Below are 20,040 nucleotides of genomic sequence, written 5' to 3'. Positions count from 1 at the left end.
CAAGAATAAGTTATGAGGGCTGGAGGTGTAGCTCAGTGACAGTGCCTGCCTGACAAGCACAAGTCCCTTAGTTTGAATCCTGTTACCAAAAGAAAGGGGGGGGTGTTACATGATCATTCAGTGTTTGCATATTGATATGAATCATGAAAATAAACACATTAGAACATTCAGCCCTCATTGTTTTAGTGCTATTAAAATGAATGGAAAAATGTCATTGGATACTGGAAAGTAAGGGTATTTTCTGGTCGAGCACATTTTACTTTATTATTTCTTTTAACTCTGATTTAAAAGGAGGACAGTGGCCCAATTTCAACAAGACCGAAAACAATAGGATGCGAAATAATACTAGTTCACAATTCCTAAAGCTATTTTCTGTTTATAACAATTAGTTTAAAATGATGTAAAACAAATCATTACAGAACCTTTCTGTGTTAACATTTCGTAAAACATTACTGTTTTCCTTCAGCATGCTTTTGTTTTTATTTTTAGGAGACAAACCTATTATTTAAAAACAAAATAATCTCCTTTGTCGGTTGGTGTGGTGTTGAATTACTGTGATATAGAATAATACCTTGCTGGAGAGAGGTTTTATTATTTCAAGAATTCAATTTCAGATTGTATTTGTTCTTGTTTGCTTTTCTTGCTGCAATGCACGAATTTTCTATCTTACCAGATAACAGAATTGTTGTACAAGGATGGACGTTATTGCCAGGAGCCTCCAGGACCAACGGGTAGCGTTTCAATTTCAGTGATTGTAACTTATCCACAAATCCATTCTTCTGTGTAATGATGGGTTAGAAGGATTACAGCAGTAAACACTTTCTTTCTGAAAGTGAAATTTGAAAACATTTGGTTATAAATCTTTATATTGCTAACCTCAACATTTTTAGATCTACAAGATGTTTGCTTTATTATAATTATTAAAAGATAGGACTGGGAGTCTTTTCCAGTATCAAGGAAATGCTTCTTATAGAATCTATGGAAATAGGCTTAAAAGCAGTGATTCTTAGTGTTTGTATGGTTTTAATATGTAGATGTGGATTAATTTTAAACATAAGGTAGGAAAAGATTTTTAAAAGATTATTTTGGCATTTAATGATTTTCATGTCATATATTGATACTTAGAACGTACAGTTTTCTGTAAGGAGGTACCTTTCTTGAAAGTTCAGATCTCCTATCTTAAGCATCAACACATAGCCCTGTACATTTTATGCTTGAATGCATAGGAAAATTACTGTTGTTACAAAACATCCATGTTAATCTAGGTATTTCATTGGCTAATAGGCAGCTCTCCACAGGATTACTGTATCTGCTTATTAAAATTATTTAACTTTCTATACTCAACATTTAAGGATCCTTTCTAATTTTGTTTCCCTAACTACTGTCCACCAAAAAATTAGTATAGAAATGTGTAAAGACATTTATTTATTCATTTTACCTCTTGTGATTTGGACAGGAGAGGGATAAGGCCTTGGGCAGCACCACTTCTGTCACAGAGTGGTGGAAAAAAACAGATTGAAGTAAGATTCGGTACTGAAAAGCTGTCACTCGGTCTGAAAATAATTAATATTCCTTTCACTCACCAGTTAGATATGTGCTCCCAAACCACATAATCTCTATGCCTCAGTGATCATTGTTGCCATTTCAGAGCCTCTCATCAGGGTGACATCTCACACCAAAATGATTTCTTATAAATTAATCTTGATAACATGACAGTCTCAGTAATTTTAGTGGAATGCGTTCTCTTGTTTTTTTCCACAGAAGCTGTTGGCTATTTTCTTTATAACTTGATTGACAGCATGAGTGACTCAAAGGTACAGGCCAAGGAGGAGCATTTGAGACAATACTTCCATCAGCTGAAGGAGATGGTACCATTTCATTTCTTGCTATATAATGCCTGTCCTGCCTGACATGTATCTATTAGATTTGAAATTGCTGCTTTTAAGTACAACCAGACCACTTCTCAATGACATGCAAGATTTGGAGACTTAAATTATGTCTGAGATAATATCTGTTAGACAAATTTCAGTTTAGTTGTCTAAAACTCAGGGTTTTTATTTCCTCCTCTTCCCTTCATACAGAATATAAAAATTTCTGCAAATATCTACAGAGGCATTCGTAATCTGCTGAATAGCTACCATGTTCCTGAATTGATTAAGGTGTGTGTGAAAATAGTAATCAGTTTTATGAAATGTTTAATTTATATAAAAGCATGTTAAATTTTTACTTAAATATAAAGTTTTATTTCAGTGACAACCATTCAAACAAGATTTTCATTGATTGTTGGTAAAAACTATATGTTGAAGAATACAGTTAAAACATTAATTGTAATGCTTAAGTATGAATAGAATTTCTACAAAATTTTGGAAAGATAGACATATATTAGTAAAATGAGATGGGACTTTAAAAGCTTAGTTTTAACATTTGCTAATAAAATTTTCCCTATGGTTTCTAATTTCCTACTAATTTAAATCCCAATTTTAGGACGTTAAAGTATTGGTGGAAAGTGAGAACACAGATTCTCAAAAAGTAAGTAGGTTTTTTGAATGGATTCTACATGCTGTAATAACTGCATTTAGTGAAATTTTTAAGCTGTATTTTTATAAAGTCAGTGGTTCCTCACATTTTTAAAGTCTTCAGAAGTAAAACATATTTTCCATCCCAGAACAATCAGCAACCTAGGAAATTTCTGTCTAATCTTGGGAGTTTCATAAGCACCTGAAGTTCATTCATGGATCCTCTTGTTAATATATCTGACAGCATTAATGATATTTAGGAAACTAGAAACAAAGGTTAGCTCGAAGGGAAGAATGACAATGGTTGCCTTTTCTTTATTTAATAAATTTTCTTTTTTCCTCTTATTTTTGTAGACTTCCCAACTTACATCATCTGATTTAGAGGCTATGCTTGAAAAATTAAGGGATAGTAATCAACCCATAGGCGATGTCCTAAAGCAACTCATATTTATGCTTTGTGCAGAAGAGGTAACATTTGTTTAAGTATTTCAAATATGCGATTAGGATAAAAAATTCTTTAGAGATCACAGTAAGCAAAACTGGATATAATGTTTATAATTTTTACAATTGATTATTATATATCATGCTTGTGAACAATGCAATTAAATGAAAGGTTAACTAATTTCAGCTACACCTTGAATGGCATGTTTTCTGGTTGCTGTAGTTTGTTTACGTTAATATGCAGAGTGAATGATAGTAACAGCTGTGATAGGTTTATCATACATGCCAAATGTCCTTTCAAGCCATGGCTCCAGTCTCTTATATCTAGATTGTCAAGCAACTGATATATGCAGTAGTCATTTGCAAGTCAAATATTACAAGGTTGTTAATGTAGGGATTGAAATTCCATTTTCCTGCTGGAAAAAAAGCTCCCTGAGATAAAGGGTCTCTTGCTTTTTTTCAGCGGGCATCCAGCTGTACTTTGTGTTCATTTTAGTGTGTGTGCAATTTGTGGACTATCACTAGATGTTTTTCAGTTTCTAGTTCAGTATGATTTGGTCATAGGCTGTGGTTTTAGGGAAAAAATGCAACTGTTTTTGAGATTATAACAGTACTGTTAAATTTTTAAAGATTTTTTTCACATTGCTTGGATACTAAATACAATGAGGAACTTTCTCAATATGAGTACACATTTCTGCCTCTATAATTGAATTGTGATTAGGAGTTGACTTTGAAATATTTAATCTGGAAGTGTTTTAAATCATATAATACATGAAGTTAAAACATCAAATTTTGTAGAAAAAGTACCCTATTTTGTATTACAAATAACAAATGTTTTAGACCAGGTAAAGCTATCTATCTTGCTTGCAGTTTCAAAGATGAATAAAAATACCGAGAGGCAGGTATAAATGGATATCTGACACCATTTATTTTTAAAATAGTTAAATTTTCTAAATTCTGAACACTAAAATTAAAAATATGACATTTTAACCTTCATATTAATTTTTTCTTGCTTTTTCACTTTAATTCTTATTTTAGAATATGCAGAAAGCCCTTGAATTGAAAGCAAAATATGAATCAGACATGGTTGCCGCTGGCTATGTAGCTTTGATAAAGTTGTGCTGTCGACATAATAATGCAGAAGATGCATTGAACTTGAAACAAGAATTGTGAGTACCCTGGCACTGAAGCAAGTTATCAGCACTTATGCTGACATGTAGCCCTTGATGGATCACCTGCACTGAATATGTGTCACTGTTAAATCATTTTAAAAAATTTTGTGGTCAATGTTTTTGAAATTTCATAGTATAAGTGATTAATTATGGCTTCTTTTCCGCAAGGTGTCTGTTTTAAGTGCAGTAAGACATCTTGTTCATAAAGCCAAGGTTGCTCCCAACCTCATTGGTTATACAATTGCATATTACAGCAGTGCTGCTGATAACCTTTTTAAAAGATTTGATAACATTTCCCTTTCCATACTGTAGTATTATAAAATTCTGTCCATTTCTCAGATGTTTTTTGTTTCTCATCCTGATTTCAAATAAAACTATGCCACTTGAGGTATTCAGTGTTCACGATGAAGGTTATAATCACTTGAAGTGCCAGAAAATCAAAATGTTTCTTCATTAGTATTAGCTACAGAGATACAATATATATTGTTAGATTTTTTGCTTCTGCAGTCACTGTGAAAGTAATTACATGTGGATTGATAGGGCTTTAAAAATAAATATAGAGGCCAAAATTAACATTTCAGACTGTTGAACTTTTCAGAGTGATAATGACTTTACATACTATAATTGTGTTTTTATTTTATAGTGACCGGTTAGATTCATCTGTTGTCCTTCACACCGGTAGCTATGTAGATCTTATAAAAGTACTGGGGAAGCATGGCAGACTCCAAGGTAAGCCTCAGCACATAAAGGAAAGAAGTGATGCAAGTATTTGCCACTGGAATAACATGTGAATTGATATTAATGGTATATCATGTCCTGCAAAGTGCTTGAACACTTTGCATACAAATTTGCATGTGAATCCAACCAGAGCTGCCTGGGCAGTGTAGGCCATTAGTTTTAATGGATTGGCAAGCTTGTCATTTACATTTGCACAGCTCAGTGCCTTTTGCATTTCTGCAGCTAGTTTTTATTAGCATTGCTGTTTGGATTGAGTTTGAAGATCATGACTTATGGCACAATTTGCTTATATGCCTGCACTAATGGCTTTGTTTTTACTTAAGAAGTTCCGAAGGCTGAACATAAAACCTATAAACATAACCTGATAAGTAAGAGTCTGAATTTGCAGTAGTTTTTGTCTTAACTTTTAGTAACATTAACAAAATGTATTTTAAAATTTTTATGTATATGATCATAGGAAAAGCATAACTCATAGCTGATTGGTATATTCTAATTTTTTTTGTTGAGATAGCACTAAACTTCTAAACATAATATACTTGATAATGTATTCTTACTATTGGCTTGTTTCTTAACTTTCTGATTTGGCTTTGTTTTGGAACTTCATTTTTAGCTTTCCTCATTCCTTCTTAGAAGAGACTTAATTTTGTTTTACAGAAGAAATGTACAAGGAACATATGATTTGAGCATTGAAATATTTTCTAGGAACCCTTTGTAGCACAGAAGACTCTTTGTAAAGATTAGCCTGCTTTTTTAAAATCACGTTTTATAAAGTGGTCAAAACATTTTGTCTGTGTCATAATTAAGAACAACATTATAAAAATGCACTTATTCTATATCCTAAAATGTTTGTTTCTGCCTTCCTAATGAAGCTTAATGAATCTAATGTATTAACATGCAGTCTTTTGGAAAGCTTTCATTGGCTCTGCTTGGCTAATTAGTATCGACATAGCAAACAGGCCCTATCGGTATCAGACCATTAGTCTGGCTGTATATACAGTGTAAACACATCTTTATTATCTGGCCTCCTGACAAGCCATCTGCTGAAGAAACAATGGTGTGATTCAGCAGATGTTAGCTCTGAACGATAAAAGCATCCATTTAGGAGGATCTTACAGCTATAGGGCAGACTGTACAGGGTTATGTGGTGCAGAGTGGGCACACAGTCTCTATCTATAATTTGTAGTCAAAGTTGCAGGGAAATGATAAAACCATGCCATTGTGGATTTATAATTGTAGTCTCGTTTAGAAATGCAAGTAGTAATTAACTTGAAATCAGCATTATACACTAGAATTTACATTCCTGCTGGGCTTGAAATGCTGTTTTAATAGCAGTTTGTTTTCCCTACATGAAATTACCTAAGGGTCTTTTGTGTTACTTCATTGTAGATGCTATTAACATTCTAAAGGAGATGAAAGAGAAGGATGTTCCTATCCAAGATAGAACGGTGATGTCCTTTTTCCACATACTAAATGCTGCAGCTTTAAGAGGTGAAATTGAAACAGTACAACAGTTACATGAAGCCATCGTTACTGTAGGGTTAGCAAAACCATCTAGCATCTTAAGTTCCCCATTAGTCATTGTACACCTGGAAAAGTAAGTTTACTGAATTTTGAATTTTAAATACTTTAAAAATCTAGTCTAATCATATGAAGATTGTGTTTTGTAAATATTCTGTTAATATGGAAGCTCTGGGAGTTGTTTGCCAAGGAATAAAAGAACTGAGATACACTAGGTAATCTTTAAAGTCACCATCAGCGCACTGGTTCTATGGCTTGTTTTTTTTTTTTTTTTTTTTTTTTTTTTTTTTTTGGTATCAGGGTTTTAACTCTGGTCCTAGCCCATACGAGGCAGGTGGTGGAACCACTGAGCTAAATCCTCAGCCCTGACCCTATGTCTTTTTAATTGAATAATCTCTGGTGATTTCTTTTTGTTGTTGTTTTTGTTGGAATATATGATCATATTTCATGAAATCAGTGTTGATTATTAATAAATATAAAAAAGAAAGAAGGATTACCTGAGGATTTTTATTATGTCCCATACCTGTTACCCAGGTAGTAAATGTAGAAAACATACCTTTAGTGTGTCTGGGCTCCATATGGTGTGTGTGTGTGTGTGTGTGTGTGTGTGTGTGTGTGTGTGTGTGGTACTGGAGGGTGGAACTTGGAACCTTGTGCTTGCAAGGCAGGCAGCAGAACCACTGAGCCAAATCCCTAGCCCTCCATATGGTAGTTATAATCATGTATACCAGTACAGTCATTCTAGCTTTTGTCTGCCTTGTGGAAAGATGAATTTTGCTAATAAGGCAAGATTTCCTGAGTTGGGACATTTTTCTTTTGAAATGCTCTTGTTTAAACCTAATTTAAGGTAAATTGTTTATAATGTAAATCTTTTTTGGGGGGTACTGGGGATCAAATTTAGGTCCTTTGCTTGGGAGGCAGGCAGCAGAACGGAACCACTGAGCCAAATACCTGGCCCTGTAATGTAAATCTTATAAATCAGTCTACTTTTGTAATGATTGGTGTATGTTAATAAGATGACTAAGCACCTCCTTATTTTTCTCTTTGAATGTTTTGTTTTCTGTTTTCCTTTTTTTAGCTTTAATAGATCTTAACCACTTTGTTGTCTTTTCCATGACTTCATGCACTTTGTAATCCGCTTATTTTGTGATGGGGATTTTTTTTTTTTTTAATTTGATATGGTCGTTGACCTAGCGGTAATAGGAGAAAAATAAATTTTTGTATTTTAACAATTCTTATAGTCTTTTCAAATTTCTGTTAGTTTGTATTTATTAGCTAGTTAGTTTGTAATTAGATAGATACAATGGATGATTTAGCATTGGATTTTTAAATCTTAAATTTAAAATTGAATTTTCAATAAAATTCTTTTAGATATTTCCTATTAGGAAATATATATATATTCACATATGTGAATGCACACATGCCCCCACACACCTAAAATCATTCCTTTTTTAGATGATTGTTGAGATCTTAACCTCCACAATCTCAGCATTACATCTTTTTAAAGAAATGGTGATTCAAACAATTACTGTGTTACTGAGTTCTCATATTCACAGCTAACTTTATATAGAAATCCTATAATTAATATGCTTCCTAGAGTTTTTTTGATTGTTTCAAAGACTCATCTCTGCAAATTGCGTTTGGAACTCTGCACAGGGAGATTTGAAAGAAATGGGCCCAATGCCCAGAAGAATTAGGCCCTCCTACATCACTGGGAAAAAATAAAATAAAAAAGTAAATGAGTCCATAGTAGAAAAGTATCTTACAAATAGAAATACATTGAGTACAGTGGAGATGTGAATGCTTTCTAAAAGAGGTCTGCAGATGGGGCTCATGAACCAAGAAGAGCTTACCCAAAGCAAAATGGGAATGGCGTGGAGTTCAGATGTTAACCTGGAGCATTCCCTGTGCTTCTCTTAAGATAGTCAGATACTTTATGTCTCAGTCAGATTTGGCTGTCATAGTTAATTGGGCTAAAGAAATGTAGTATATTTTCCTTTGTAATGTCTACTACTTTCAGATACAAAATTCTTACCTTCTGTTTTTGTTTGGCTAGATTTTGGGTTTTTGTTTTTTACTTTTGTGCTATTCTTTACTTTGCAGAAGCAGTCTCCATGACGATATCTTTCAGTGTTATCTATTAGAATAAAAAGGTTGTGCCTGCTGTTTTAGAGCCATGAGAATTATAAAATGGAAATAAAGGAAATTTGTTATTTATAAAATTGCAGAAAGCAGTAGTACCAGTTTTATCAGGGAAAAGAGTGGAATAAAATACTGGTCTTAAAACTTTCATGCAATGGCTTTGTCTGAGTGATGGAAGGTGGCTAATTAATTCAGAATCATGACGAGTACTAGGATTAACTACATTAGCCTGCCAAATAGTCCACACAAATTTGATTTCATTAAATATATTCACTCTTTGCTGATACGTGGTTGAAGTTGATATGATGCAGTTGATCCCAGAAGGTATAAGTTTATCTGGGAGTGAACCGTATTTATTCAAACTTGTGATAAAATTCTAAAAAACATTTCAGAGGATCATGTAAAAAATCTTGATTCTTTTATTCAAAGGCAAGCATCTTTTTGACATGTTACTGCAAAAGACTTTAAAAAGGGTATCACTTTCATGTTATAATTCTGAAGCCAGTCTGTGGGGTTGAGTTCCAACAATGCTTAAGATTCCTTGGATCTTAATTTTGAACCAACTTTTCTAGCATTGGATAAAACAGGGGAAACAATTTCAGTTTGTGTTACTTAGATAATGTGAAACTGCTTTATGGGTTTAGAAATAATAAATATTGTATTATTCATTTGCAAGGGAAATCCAAGATAGTAACAAGTTTTACATTTAAAAAAAGTTGGTAAACTGACCTTGTATATTATTAAAATAATAATGCCTGAATTGAACAAAAAAGAAATATGTACAGTTAAATTTTTGTGTGCTTCCCATATTAAAATCTGTAAGCCATATATTGACCTATAGTCCAAATCAGTGTTATTTTAAGCAGGTTTTTTTCGGGGGGGGGCTGTGTTTTGTTTTGTACCAGGGATTGAACTCAGGACCTTGCGCTTGCCTGGCAGTTGCTGTGCTGCTACAGCCCCAGGCCTAAGAAGTTCTTTTTGTAACTTTTATTTTAAAATGTATTTTTTATTAAAATCGTGCCTGATTCAGAGAGATGATAGGGGCCCTCCACACTAAGGTAGAAAGAAATGCTTTAAAAGAGCTTTTGATTAGTCTTCGTATGATGGTAAAGGAAATTAAATCAGTAAAATCTTTAGATTTGAAAGTATAAAAACTTAACATGATGCAGTTGCAGGTTCACTTGTTTTATAGCTGATCCATTTTGGTTTCATTGCATGTAAAAATATCTGAAGCTGCTTAACTGGATTATATTAGTACAAATGCTCAAAGCAGCTTTAATTTATGTTTTCCATTAAGGATTTTTTTGTGCGCTGATTTGTGATATAGTCTGTATATGCACATATGCATTTCATTTATGTGCATCATGGACTTTGTATATATAATCCTTCCAGAACGCTTGTTAAATTAATCTTGAGTTCTTCACAAATGTCACTTTCCCTAAGATGAACTTCTAAAAAAGTGTAAGTTTGAAGCTCATTTTACTGCTTTCATACTTTAAATGGGAAATACACTTTTAAAAATACTTTTTCTGTCTTACATGCTCTCCTTCAATTTTAGTATCTTCATTTGTACTGGATACTTTAATTGTATATGGGAATGCTTGCCTTTAAAATTCTTCATGTGCTGAAAGGAAATTAAGAAGGTTTGGCTCTTTTACTCCATTATTGCAATTAAGAATTTAGCATCATCGGTGCCAAAGGACAAAAGTGTTTCATTTGCCCTAGGGGGACAGGACAGTGATAAGATGATTTTTCGTCAAGGATCATTGGGTCGTAATTAAGTTACATTCATGGCTATTGCTTTTTGAAGGATGATTGGTAAATGACAGGCTTCATGTGCTTAGTACGGACAGTGTGCAGTAGGGTTTTTTCTCTCTCTGTCAGAAAATCCTGTTGAGCCTGATAATGTAAATGTGGCATTTTATTCTGAACAAAAGAGCAGGGAAATGAGCTATCTTGTCTAATCATTCAGTTGTTTAACACCGACTTCCAGTTTAGACTCAATTGGCTGGAAAGCACTTGACATGTGAAGTTAGTGCTGTTCCGAACGCATGTTTGAGTAAATTTTAAAGTAAGTGACAGCTAAATTGTACCTAGGGAAATTACAAAGCCTTCAACACAGTTAATTTTTTGGGGAAGATTAGTTGTAATTGCAACACCAGTCTCCTTGAAGATTCCTCATTTATAGATGTTGAACAGAAAAAACAGTCAGCTTTTTCAAGGGCTGGTTCTCTTCACAGAATAATTTTTGTGATGATGATGATTCCTCCTGAGTTGGTTTCTCCCCATACTAAACGTCTACTGAAGATCTGTAAAAGGGTTTGTTTTTGTGTTGTTGAGTTTGTTTTTTTCTTTTTTAACCCTTCCTCCATCCCCCAGTGCCCCAGCTTCACTTTTCTCTGGTGATTTCCGATTTGAGAGCTTTTCAATCCATAAGCCCTTTAGGTAAATTGCCACTTCACTAACACTTTATGCATAACGTTGGAGCAATTTATTCCAATTAAAAATCAATATTTGTCATCTTTTTTGTTGTTTAAATTAAGTACATGCTCTGGATTGAAAAGTTATTTCCTAAGGAAACTAAGCTGAAAGCTACAGATAAGTAAATAGTTGTCACTAGTCATTCTAGTTTTAATAATTCAAGATTGTGTGGAACACATGTATAATTTTTATTGTTACATGTATTGAGAAAAATTTTTGAGTTAGGAATAATTTGTTTCCTGATTCCTTAAAAGAAAATGTTTCTGTAATTGGTAGATGCTTCATATCTGTGAATGTCCAGTAAGCTTTAGCATTTGTCCTTCTGTTATTGTTATTATAGTATAGTTTAATTTCATATTAAAAACTAAAGTAAGAGACAACATCAGGTTTTATATATGATTCACAGTAGCCTTTTTGGATGTTCTATATAATGAAAAATTATAGTAGTTTTTTATGTAGTCATATTTTCTTAAAATGAATTACAGATTCTAGACATTTTGATAAGAGCAAGTGAATCCATTTAAATTAATAAATGTAACTTCAGTTTCCACACTGCTTTCTGGACCCACTCAGTTTTGAGTGTATGTGTGTGTGTGTGTGTATTAAAATTAGAATTACAGAATCATCTTCTCCAATTTTGCCTTTCATAGGCTCACAGAATTTGGTAAAACTTCAGTTCCACTTTTAAAAATACTTTTGATAAAACTTCAGTTGTTAATTTGCATCAATCAAAACATTTTTAAATGATTGCTTTTTATTATATAGTTTATTCATGAAAGCTGTATTCTGTACTTTACTGAAATTTGGGGTGTTTTAGTCTTTAAAAATATCACAGTCAATATTTTAGAATAGTTTGTTAAGAGTTGATTTTCTTGCTGGGCATGGTGGTCCATGCTGATAATCCTAGCATTCAAGAGTCAGAGACAGGAGGACTGTTAAGAGTTCCATATCAGCCTGGGCTACATAATGAGTTCAAGGCCAGCCTAAAACAAGACCCTGTCTTTTTTCTTTCTTTTTTTTTTGATACCGGATATCAAACTTAGGACCTCATGCTTGCCAGGGAGGCACTGTGCCACTGAACTACATCCGTGACCTGATACACTGTATACTTTCTCCCAAAAAAAAAGAAAAAAAGGGGTTTTCTTTTTGAGGTTTGTAAAAAGCAGTGACTACATTGGGTTTTTTTTGTTTGTTTGTTTTTAGGAATGAACTTTTAAAAACATATATGAAATCTTTGGAATTATGCATGTACATTAAAATAAAGTTTTGAATGCAGAATCAGAGTATTGACAGGATTTTTTCAAAAGGTTGTGATTTTTTAGTAAAGTTTTAACTGATTTCTATTATACAAAGTATACAAAAGAAATCATAGATCATTCTGTAGTCAAAATATGACCACAGAAGCTGGACTGATTGGTAATGTGTTGTCCTACATTTTGATTAGAAATGAAATTCTAACCTTTTTGATATTTTGCTGCTCTTAACTGATTTCATCCTGCCTATTAAAGTGGTATTTTCACATGATGATTTGTGAAACATGTGAATAGATGAATCTAATTAGCACAGATTCATAGACCCTCACAGTATTAGAACTGGGAGGGAGCCCAAAATCCTTGAGTTCAGTTTGTGTGATAAGCTACTTTTCATCACCACTTCTAAGAGTATGAGCTACATGTAATACTTAAGAGTTGAAATTGAAGTCCAGAATGCTGAGTATAAAGTATCTTCATAGTGATGTGAATTTAGTTGTGTTTTTTTACATTTTTAATTTCCATAACCTAAATTTTCAAGCTTTAGTAGGAAAGATTATTGATGATATAAACCATGTGGGAAATGTTTTTAAAGTGAAATGATCCACCCACAAATCAGAATGCACATATTGGCAACTGAAAAGAACTGACTAGTCATTTACTTCATTTCTATCTCATTACATTTCATAAGAAGTGTTTCATTGTAGATTTGTAATTCATCTTGTTGGCAACTCTTAAGAGCAATAACTGATACTTAAAATTACTAACAAATACATGAAGTATTTTCATTTTACCCCTCTTGTCTTTTCTGTTGTTCAGAGTATGTATAGTCTTCGAAGCATGTATTTGGAGACCAAAGACATTAACATGTCTCTTTGATTGACAGAACAATTATTCATTCATTTATTGATAGCTTTGACCTAATGTAGGGAAAATACAATTGAGAAAATACTATTCTAGTTTGGAAATAGATCTGAAAAAAGGAAATCTCGCCAGTTCAAAAAAAAAAAAAAATTCAGTATGTGTTGGTTTTACTCTGATAAATGGTTTAGTAGTTTTCCATTAAGTGGAATTGTAGAAGGACAATAACTGAACCTGTGCCTAAAGCGAGAGAAAATACTGATTATATAAAGCTTTATATCATATGTGGTAACTACTATAGCATTTCTTTTGTATGACAGTAATCTAGCCTGCAACATCTTCTTGCGGTTTTGAAATTAACCTGTAATTTAGTCTTCACCCCAAATGACAAAAATTCAAATGACTCTGTGGGGTGCCGGAAGATGCACTGTAAACAGGGCTTCATAAGAGGATAAGGTAGAGTTCCATTAGGATAGGTTCGTTTTCATTGTGTCAGTATTATTGCAATGAAATTAACACTTCTTCGTTGTATTTTTACTTTTTTAGTACGGCTTAAAATCTGAATCTAGGTGAAATAGCAATCTAATCTGAGCAACATTAACATTTGTATAAAGTACAGAAATGCTAAGGCTTTAGCAGGAAATTTTAAAAGGCTTCCTTTTGAAAACTGTCATCTTTGTAAGAGAGATTTTTATTCTCTATCAAGATTCCTTGCTGCTAATTGTCAGTGGATATACTTTTGTCTGTGTCTCTAATCATCCCCCCCCCCGCTTTTTGGTACATTTAATACTCATTTTTTAAAAACTTCAATTTCTCATGTCAAATTGTACCATCTTATGGGTCACTGAGTTCTGGTGGCCAGGACCACACACTGCAGACACTGTGCTTTCACAGAGCATAATGTGCAACAAGATTCCCTGGACTGAAAGTGGGGGGTCTGAGCTCTGCTGCCAGTGCCTCTCTGTTTACTCAGTAGATTTAGGCCGATCGGTCAATCTTTATATGCCTCAATTTTCTTAGCCCTTTAAAAATAAAAGGGGGGATGGCAGTAGAATTAGATTACTTAATCTCTATAGTTCTTGCAAAGTCTTACATAGTTCTCACATTGTTATGTTCCTTTTAAAAATCCTTTTTGAGGACCTGAAAGTATGTTTCCATGCTCTTGCTGAAGAAACTTCAGCATAATGAAAATGTCTTTTTATTTTATTACCACTCAAAAAAAGGCTTTGACTTTACAACTGAAAATAACTTTTAAAAACCTTACCCTCTGTTGAAAATGTTTAGAATTCTGTAATTCCCTGACCTAGAAGAGTGTCTTAGCTTGAGCATTAGTCAGTTTCAGTGTCCCATGAACCCTGTGGGTTTTATTTAGTAAGGGGAAAGCTTGAAAAATAGGATGCTAAGTAAACGCCTAAAAATTCCTTGATAGGTGTTTATTGACATGCAATAAAGTTTCCCGAATCTGAAATTGTTTGAGGGCTATGAAGGCACATAACTAATTGGAAAAGATATTTGATGGTAGTCCTTGATTTAGAAATAATACATATTTAGAGCAACTTATTACATAAAACTAGATTATAATAAAATCAGAGAACGCCCTCATATGTTTTTACTTTTTTCCCCTAAGTACCATTTGTCAAGCAAAATAATAAAAGATGACTCTAGGAGGGCTGAGGATTTAGCTTGGTGGCGCTGCGCCTGCCTTGTAAGTACAAGGTCCTGAGTCTAATCCCTGGTATGCAGGGTGGGCAGAATGAATACAGCAAAAACTGAACTACTTGGTCATGTATATTTTGAACATATAAAAGGCTGGGGTTTGTTCCCCATTTTAGATTATGGTTTCTACCTTAGGTAAAACTCAAATTTTTTTTTGATTTGTCATTGTGCAGCTCTAAACTGCTACTGAAAGCCTAAACTGAATTCAGATAGATTTTATAGTTGTTAATTATTTTATGTTTTATAGGGGTGACGTACTTGCTGCCCTTGAAGCCATGATTGTTTGCTGTGAAAAGTATAAAGTATTACCAAAAGTGCACGATGTCTTATGTAAACTGATAGAAAAAGGAGAGACTGATCTAATCCAGAAAGGTTTGTTACCTTCAAGTATTTTAGTGTAGATTTTTTTCCTGCTCATTGGATCTGATTGTATTATTGTGAAGAGAAAATTTAACAGAAGATACACATATCTAGAGAAACTCTGTTACACTTGTGAATTAAAAAATAGATATCAGTTAGTTTTTTAATATTGTACATGTCCTTGATGTTTAATAACTGTTTTTGGAAAATTACCCTTCTATTAGTTTTGTCCTCTACTTAGTGCTCTGCCTTTATGAAGATTTTAACATCTTACCTTCACCAGTTCTCTTTAAAGCTAATCTTAGGTACTTAATATCATATACGTATGTTACAAGGTAAGTAATGAGACAGAAAAGTCAGTTCATAAAGCTGTAATCTTTTAATTTATTTTTAGTGTTTGACTTTTAAGATAAAAGTTTTATTTATCCAGAACTTCATATTATATTGTGTTTCTGTTTTTTCTTGTAATGTATTTATATATATGTATTTTTTTCCCTCTCTCTCTCTTGCCTAGCAATGGACTTTGTAAGCCAAGAACAAGGTGAAATGATGATGCTCTATGATATCTTCTTTGCCTTCCTACAAACAGGAAATTACAAAGAGGCCAAGAAGATCATGGAGGTATGATTTTAAGTACAGTATTCTAATTGTACAGCTATTTAGACTCTTAATTAGAATATATTTTAAATTTTTAACCTTTAATTAACACTTGTTCTGATTCATGTTAATAGAATTCGATCCCAGTAATGGGGGAAAGGGGGACTCAGCCAGCCTCTTTATTGTACATAATTACAGTTCAGAAAAGGCAGTCTGGTTGTATATTGAATTTGTTTTCTCACTTTGTTAAATTCACTATTATATATCAAAATGATATTTGCATATTAAATCTTGGATTGTGGAACAATTAAATTAAACTGGCATTCCTGGGTGTAAAGTTGTTAATCCTCTTTGCCAAAGAATTCTTTGTTCTTAAAAGCAGTACAATTTAATTTGCTGCAGATCATGCTCAGATTTATTTGTAATGCTTGTCTACAAGTTAATCAGCCAAACAAGTGCTGTCTGCAGTTGTTTGGCATTTAATTTAAATTTTCTTCTTTCTTTATTTTTTTTTTACTATGGTAAGCAGCTTATGGGAAATGGTAGGTGACAAACCTGGCCTATTTAGGATTAGTATATTTTATCTAGGCTTTGCTGAAATTTTCCTTACTGGAATTGATAAGGCAAAGGGCAACTAAAAGTCTGTCCAAGTTGTGATTAATTTCACTATTAAGTAATTCTTTGTTCACTGAAGAAAAGAAAACATTCCACAGAAGACATGCGTTACTTTAAGAAAAATCGGTTTATGTTATTAAAACACTTATAAATACATAAACAGTACTTTTACTCTGTGTCCTTTTCCAAAAAATATCCATGGTAGGTAAGACACATGGGTTGTGTGTGGACTCCTTGTTTGTATATGGATGACTCCTTATTATAAAACTGAAAACATAGGCACATAACCTGGAAAAGTATTACTGTTTCTTGTGATGTTTTTCAAAGAAGAAAAAAGGCTAATATGGGAAAGGAAGACTATGAGACTAATTCACAACTTTTTTCTCTTCCTCAGTGTCTTTTAACTCAGTCTGTCCCCTGTCATTGTCTTAGGAGTTTCTGTAGCTCAAGTAGCTCAATCTGTATTTTCTAAGAAATAGTATGAATTCTTCCTTTGAGAGTACGCAGTGAGTCTGAAAATTAGACAAGCCTGTGTGCCTGTTGGATTTGTTGCTCTGCATGCTTGTATCAGTTTTATCAGGTCACTGATCGGAATAGAAGGAAAGCTTGGGTTTTCACATATTAACAGTGAGTGGTTCTGCAGGAGGAAAGTGTATGTCTTGTCTCTGTGCTAATAAGCAAGATATAGTAGAAGAAGCCAAAGGCATAAGAGTAAGTTCTCTTTTTGCCATCTACTTGCTTATGTGATAATGGGTATGTTACTAAACCTTACTAAGCTTCCTCATCTATAAAAGTGAATATAATATTTGTCTTTATTGCATAATGGATGTAAAGCAGCTTACATATTTCCTGGATTGTGATAAAATGATCAGTAATATAAATTCTCATTGCCCCTTAAAGGTAGGGATTGTGTTATCTTCTTGGACCCACATAATTTTCATATGATGCTTAGCATCAGGTGTATATGCTTGTCACATGTTAGGCAAGAGAAGACATCCTCTTAATTACTTCAGGTTTTGCTAGTATGCTTGCATCATTTAGGATTAACTGCTGACAACAGAATTTTCAGAGTGGGTGTGTAAAAATTGTTGAAAGGATAAAGAATAGGTGTGCAGTACTCAAATGATAGGACAGCAAAGTATCTAATATATGAGAATATGCTAGAGGACATTTGCAGGGCTGTTCTGTGGTTAAGTAGGGATGAAATATATAGTGGGAACTTGGTTTTCTTTGTCATTAAATTTCAAGACCTTGAGTTTTCTAAAAGTTGTTGAAAATACAAAAAGTAATAAAAATTAATGAACTTGGACTGTAGGAGCTTATGAAAGAATTCTGTAAGTATTGAACAACATTTTTATCATTCTCCAAAAAAGCAGTAGGGTGTTGCCAATTTGAAGAGAGTCACTATAGTTGAATCCAAAGCTTCTTTGTACTTGAAGCACTGAGAGATAGGTAAACCACTCATAAAAAGGTATAAAAAGGTATATGTTAAGTGAAGAAATACACATGCAAGATTTATTTTATAAATTTGACCCCTCCTCCCCTCCCTTTTTTTATACTGGGAATCAAACTCCGGACCTTCTGCTTCCAAGTCAGGCAGCAGAACCACTGAGCTAAATCCCCGGCCCATTAAAAGTATCATTTTCTTGCAAAGGAAAGAGAGTAAGAGAAAAAAATCAGGCTAAATCCTATCAACTGTCAAGGAGGAAATGTGAAACTTATGAAAGATAAAACTTGTATGTAGAGATGACTGCTAATAACTGAAAAGTGTACTCTGAGGTAAGAAAGGTAGAAATAGGAACTTATTCCATAGGAGGTTATTGAAGACTATGTGGAGGAACTGGGCATGATACACAGGTTTGATGGGGTTGGGTAGAGTATTAGAGGTAGATCAAAGAAAGGTGTACATTTATAATTACAGGACTTTTTGAGAAACCAAGTCAGGAAGATTGTAAGTTCAAATATAGCATGGATTACTTAGCTAAGGAGATCTGTAGTTCATTCTTGGAATAAATATTTCACGAGAAATATTTTTAAATTTTTTTCCTAAGAAATTGAGATTGTTTTCAGAATTGAGAGACCCTAAAGTAGTCATCTTTGTGGTTTTTGTGTTATTCTATTCAGTGTTCATTCTTTGTTTATATATAATTGAAATAAAAGAGCCATGTATCTTACTTAATATTTTATTCACCCTTCATTGCTATTTCTTCATTTTCCTTAATGTAATTAAGAGCCACTGTAAATGTGTTTTTTGGGGGGGTACTGGGGATTGAACTCGGGACCTTGTACTTGTGAAGCAGGCGGTGGAATCACTGAGCTAAATCCCCAGCCCTGTAAATGATATTTTTAATAGCCACACTATTCCATTGTATAAATGAAATAAACTTGCTTCATCCCTTCCTCCTTTGAGAAAATTTTTTACTATTTTTAGTCTAATCATAATTCCCATCTTACCTATAACCATATTTTATTTTCACATTAATTACTTAGGATCATTTCTCAGAAATGGGTTGATTGCTATTATCATTTTTGAGGCCCCTGATAAAGACAGAAATATTAATATCTTTATAGATGAGACCTCCTTTTAGTTCATTGTAGCAAAAATTAGACTTAACACCCAGCCTTCTGAGTTTTGCCCCAACATTTCTTTTGCTAGAAATAATGGTAAAATAATATGTTTCTCTGTAAACGAACAAAAATGACTTCATCCTTTTAGTTAACTATATTTTAATATACTTTTAGTCACCTTCTGGGAATAACATGGTAAAATAATATAGGCAGTCCTGGTGATGTTGATTTGTAATCCCAGCAAGAGGATGAAGCAAGAGGATCTCAAGCTTGAGGCTAGCCTGGACAACTAAGGGAAACCCTGTCTCAAGATGAATAAGAAAAGGGCTGAGAAAGTAGCTCACCACTCCCTAGGTTCAATCCCCACCACTTCCAAATAAATAAGTAAATACTCTTTTTGGATTATTTATTTTGTGTTTCAAGATCGCACATTAAATCCAGGAATATATATAGATATAGATATATAAATAAGTAAAATAATATGAAATGTGAAACAACTCTTATCAAAGGTTTCTTTTACCCTTATCCTTAGCCCATGGAGCATTTAAGTAAGCACTTATATGTGCCTGCCATGCTGTGTGGTTCTTAGTTACAGTTACAAAAATGAGCAAGAGCATTTCTTAGTCTAACCTCTTTCCCTGGAGCAGAAAACTAGATTACCAGCTGAACAATATCACTAATAATAATAATAACTCTCTTAACTCTTCTTGTAGTTTTCATGTATATCTTCATATGAATCTCACAAAACAACTTTGAGAGCTGATTAAGGCAAAGACATTTAAATTCAGAATGTAGATTATGAAGTTTAGTAGTTACTAGCAGCTATGGAATTTGAATCAGGTCCTGATTTCCCATTTTCCGTTGATTTTATTTTATCATCCTTACCTCTGTGATCTCCTGACCTCTCAATATTTGAACTATTCAAAATATCTTTTCTGCAGCCAGGTGTAGGGACACAGGACTGTAATCCCAGCATTTGTGAGGCTGAGACAAGAGAATTGGCCCAATTTGTAGGCCAGCCTGGGTACGTACACCAGTCTCTTTAAATTAGTTTACTTTTTTCTC

General features: G+C 33.4%; 1 protein-coding gene across 1 annotated transcript in view; it reads left to right on the top strand.

The window, feature by feature from the left end:
* Lrpprc (leucine rich pentatricopeptide repeat containing) overlaps positions 1 to 20,040 on the top strand; it is a 108,653-nt gene that overhangs the window by 53,568 nt on the left and 35,045 nt on the right. Inside the window, exons 16-25 of the mRNA XM_010611499.3 lie at positions 674 to 731; positions 1,762 to 1,868; positions 2,082 to 2,159; positions 2,485 to 2,529; positions 2,871 to 2,984; positions 3,996 to 4,126; positions 4,773 to 4,858; positions 6,254 to 6,461; positions 15,083 to 15,207; positions 15,710 to 15,816. Coding sequence (XP_010609801.1) covers positions 674 to 731; positions 1,762 to 1,868; positions 2,082 to 2,159; positions 2,485 to 2,529; positions 2,871 to 2,984; positions 3,996 to 4,126; positions 4,773 to 4,858; positions 6,254 to 6,461; positions 15,083 to 15,207; positions 15,710 to 15,816 — 1,059 coding nt within the window. The remainder of the gene's footprint in view (positions 1 to 673; positions 732 to 1,761; positions 1,869 to 2,081; positions 2,160 to 2,484; positions 2,530 to 2,870; positions 2,985 to 3,995; positions 4,127 to 4,772; positions 4,859 to 6,253; positions 6,462 to 15,082; positions 15,208 to 15,709; positions 15,817 to 20,040) is intronic.

The sequence above is a fragment of the Fukomys damarensis genome, unplaced genomic scaffold (genome assembly GCF_012274545.1).
Source record: "Fukomys damarensis isolate Sample0158 unplaced genomic scaffold, DMR_v1.0_HiC HiC_scaffold_2, whole genome shotgun sequence".
Lineage (NCBI taxonomy): Eukaryota > Metazoa > Chordata > Mammalia > Rodentia > Bathyergidae > Fukomys > Fukomys damarensis.
This window is presented reverse-complemented; position numbering and strand designations above follow the sequence as displayed.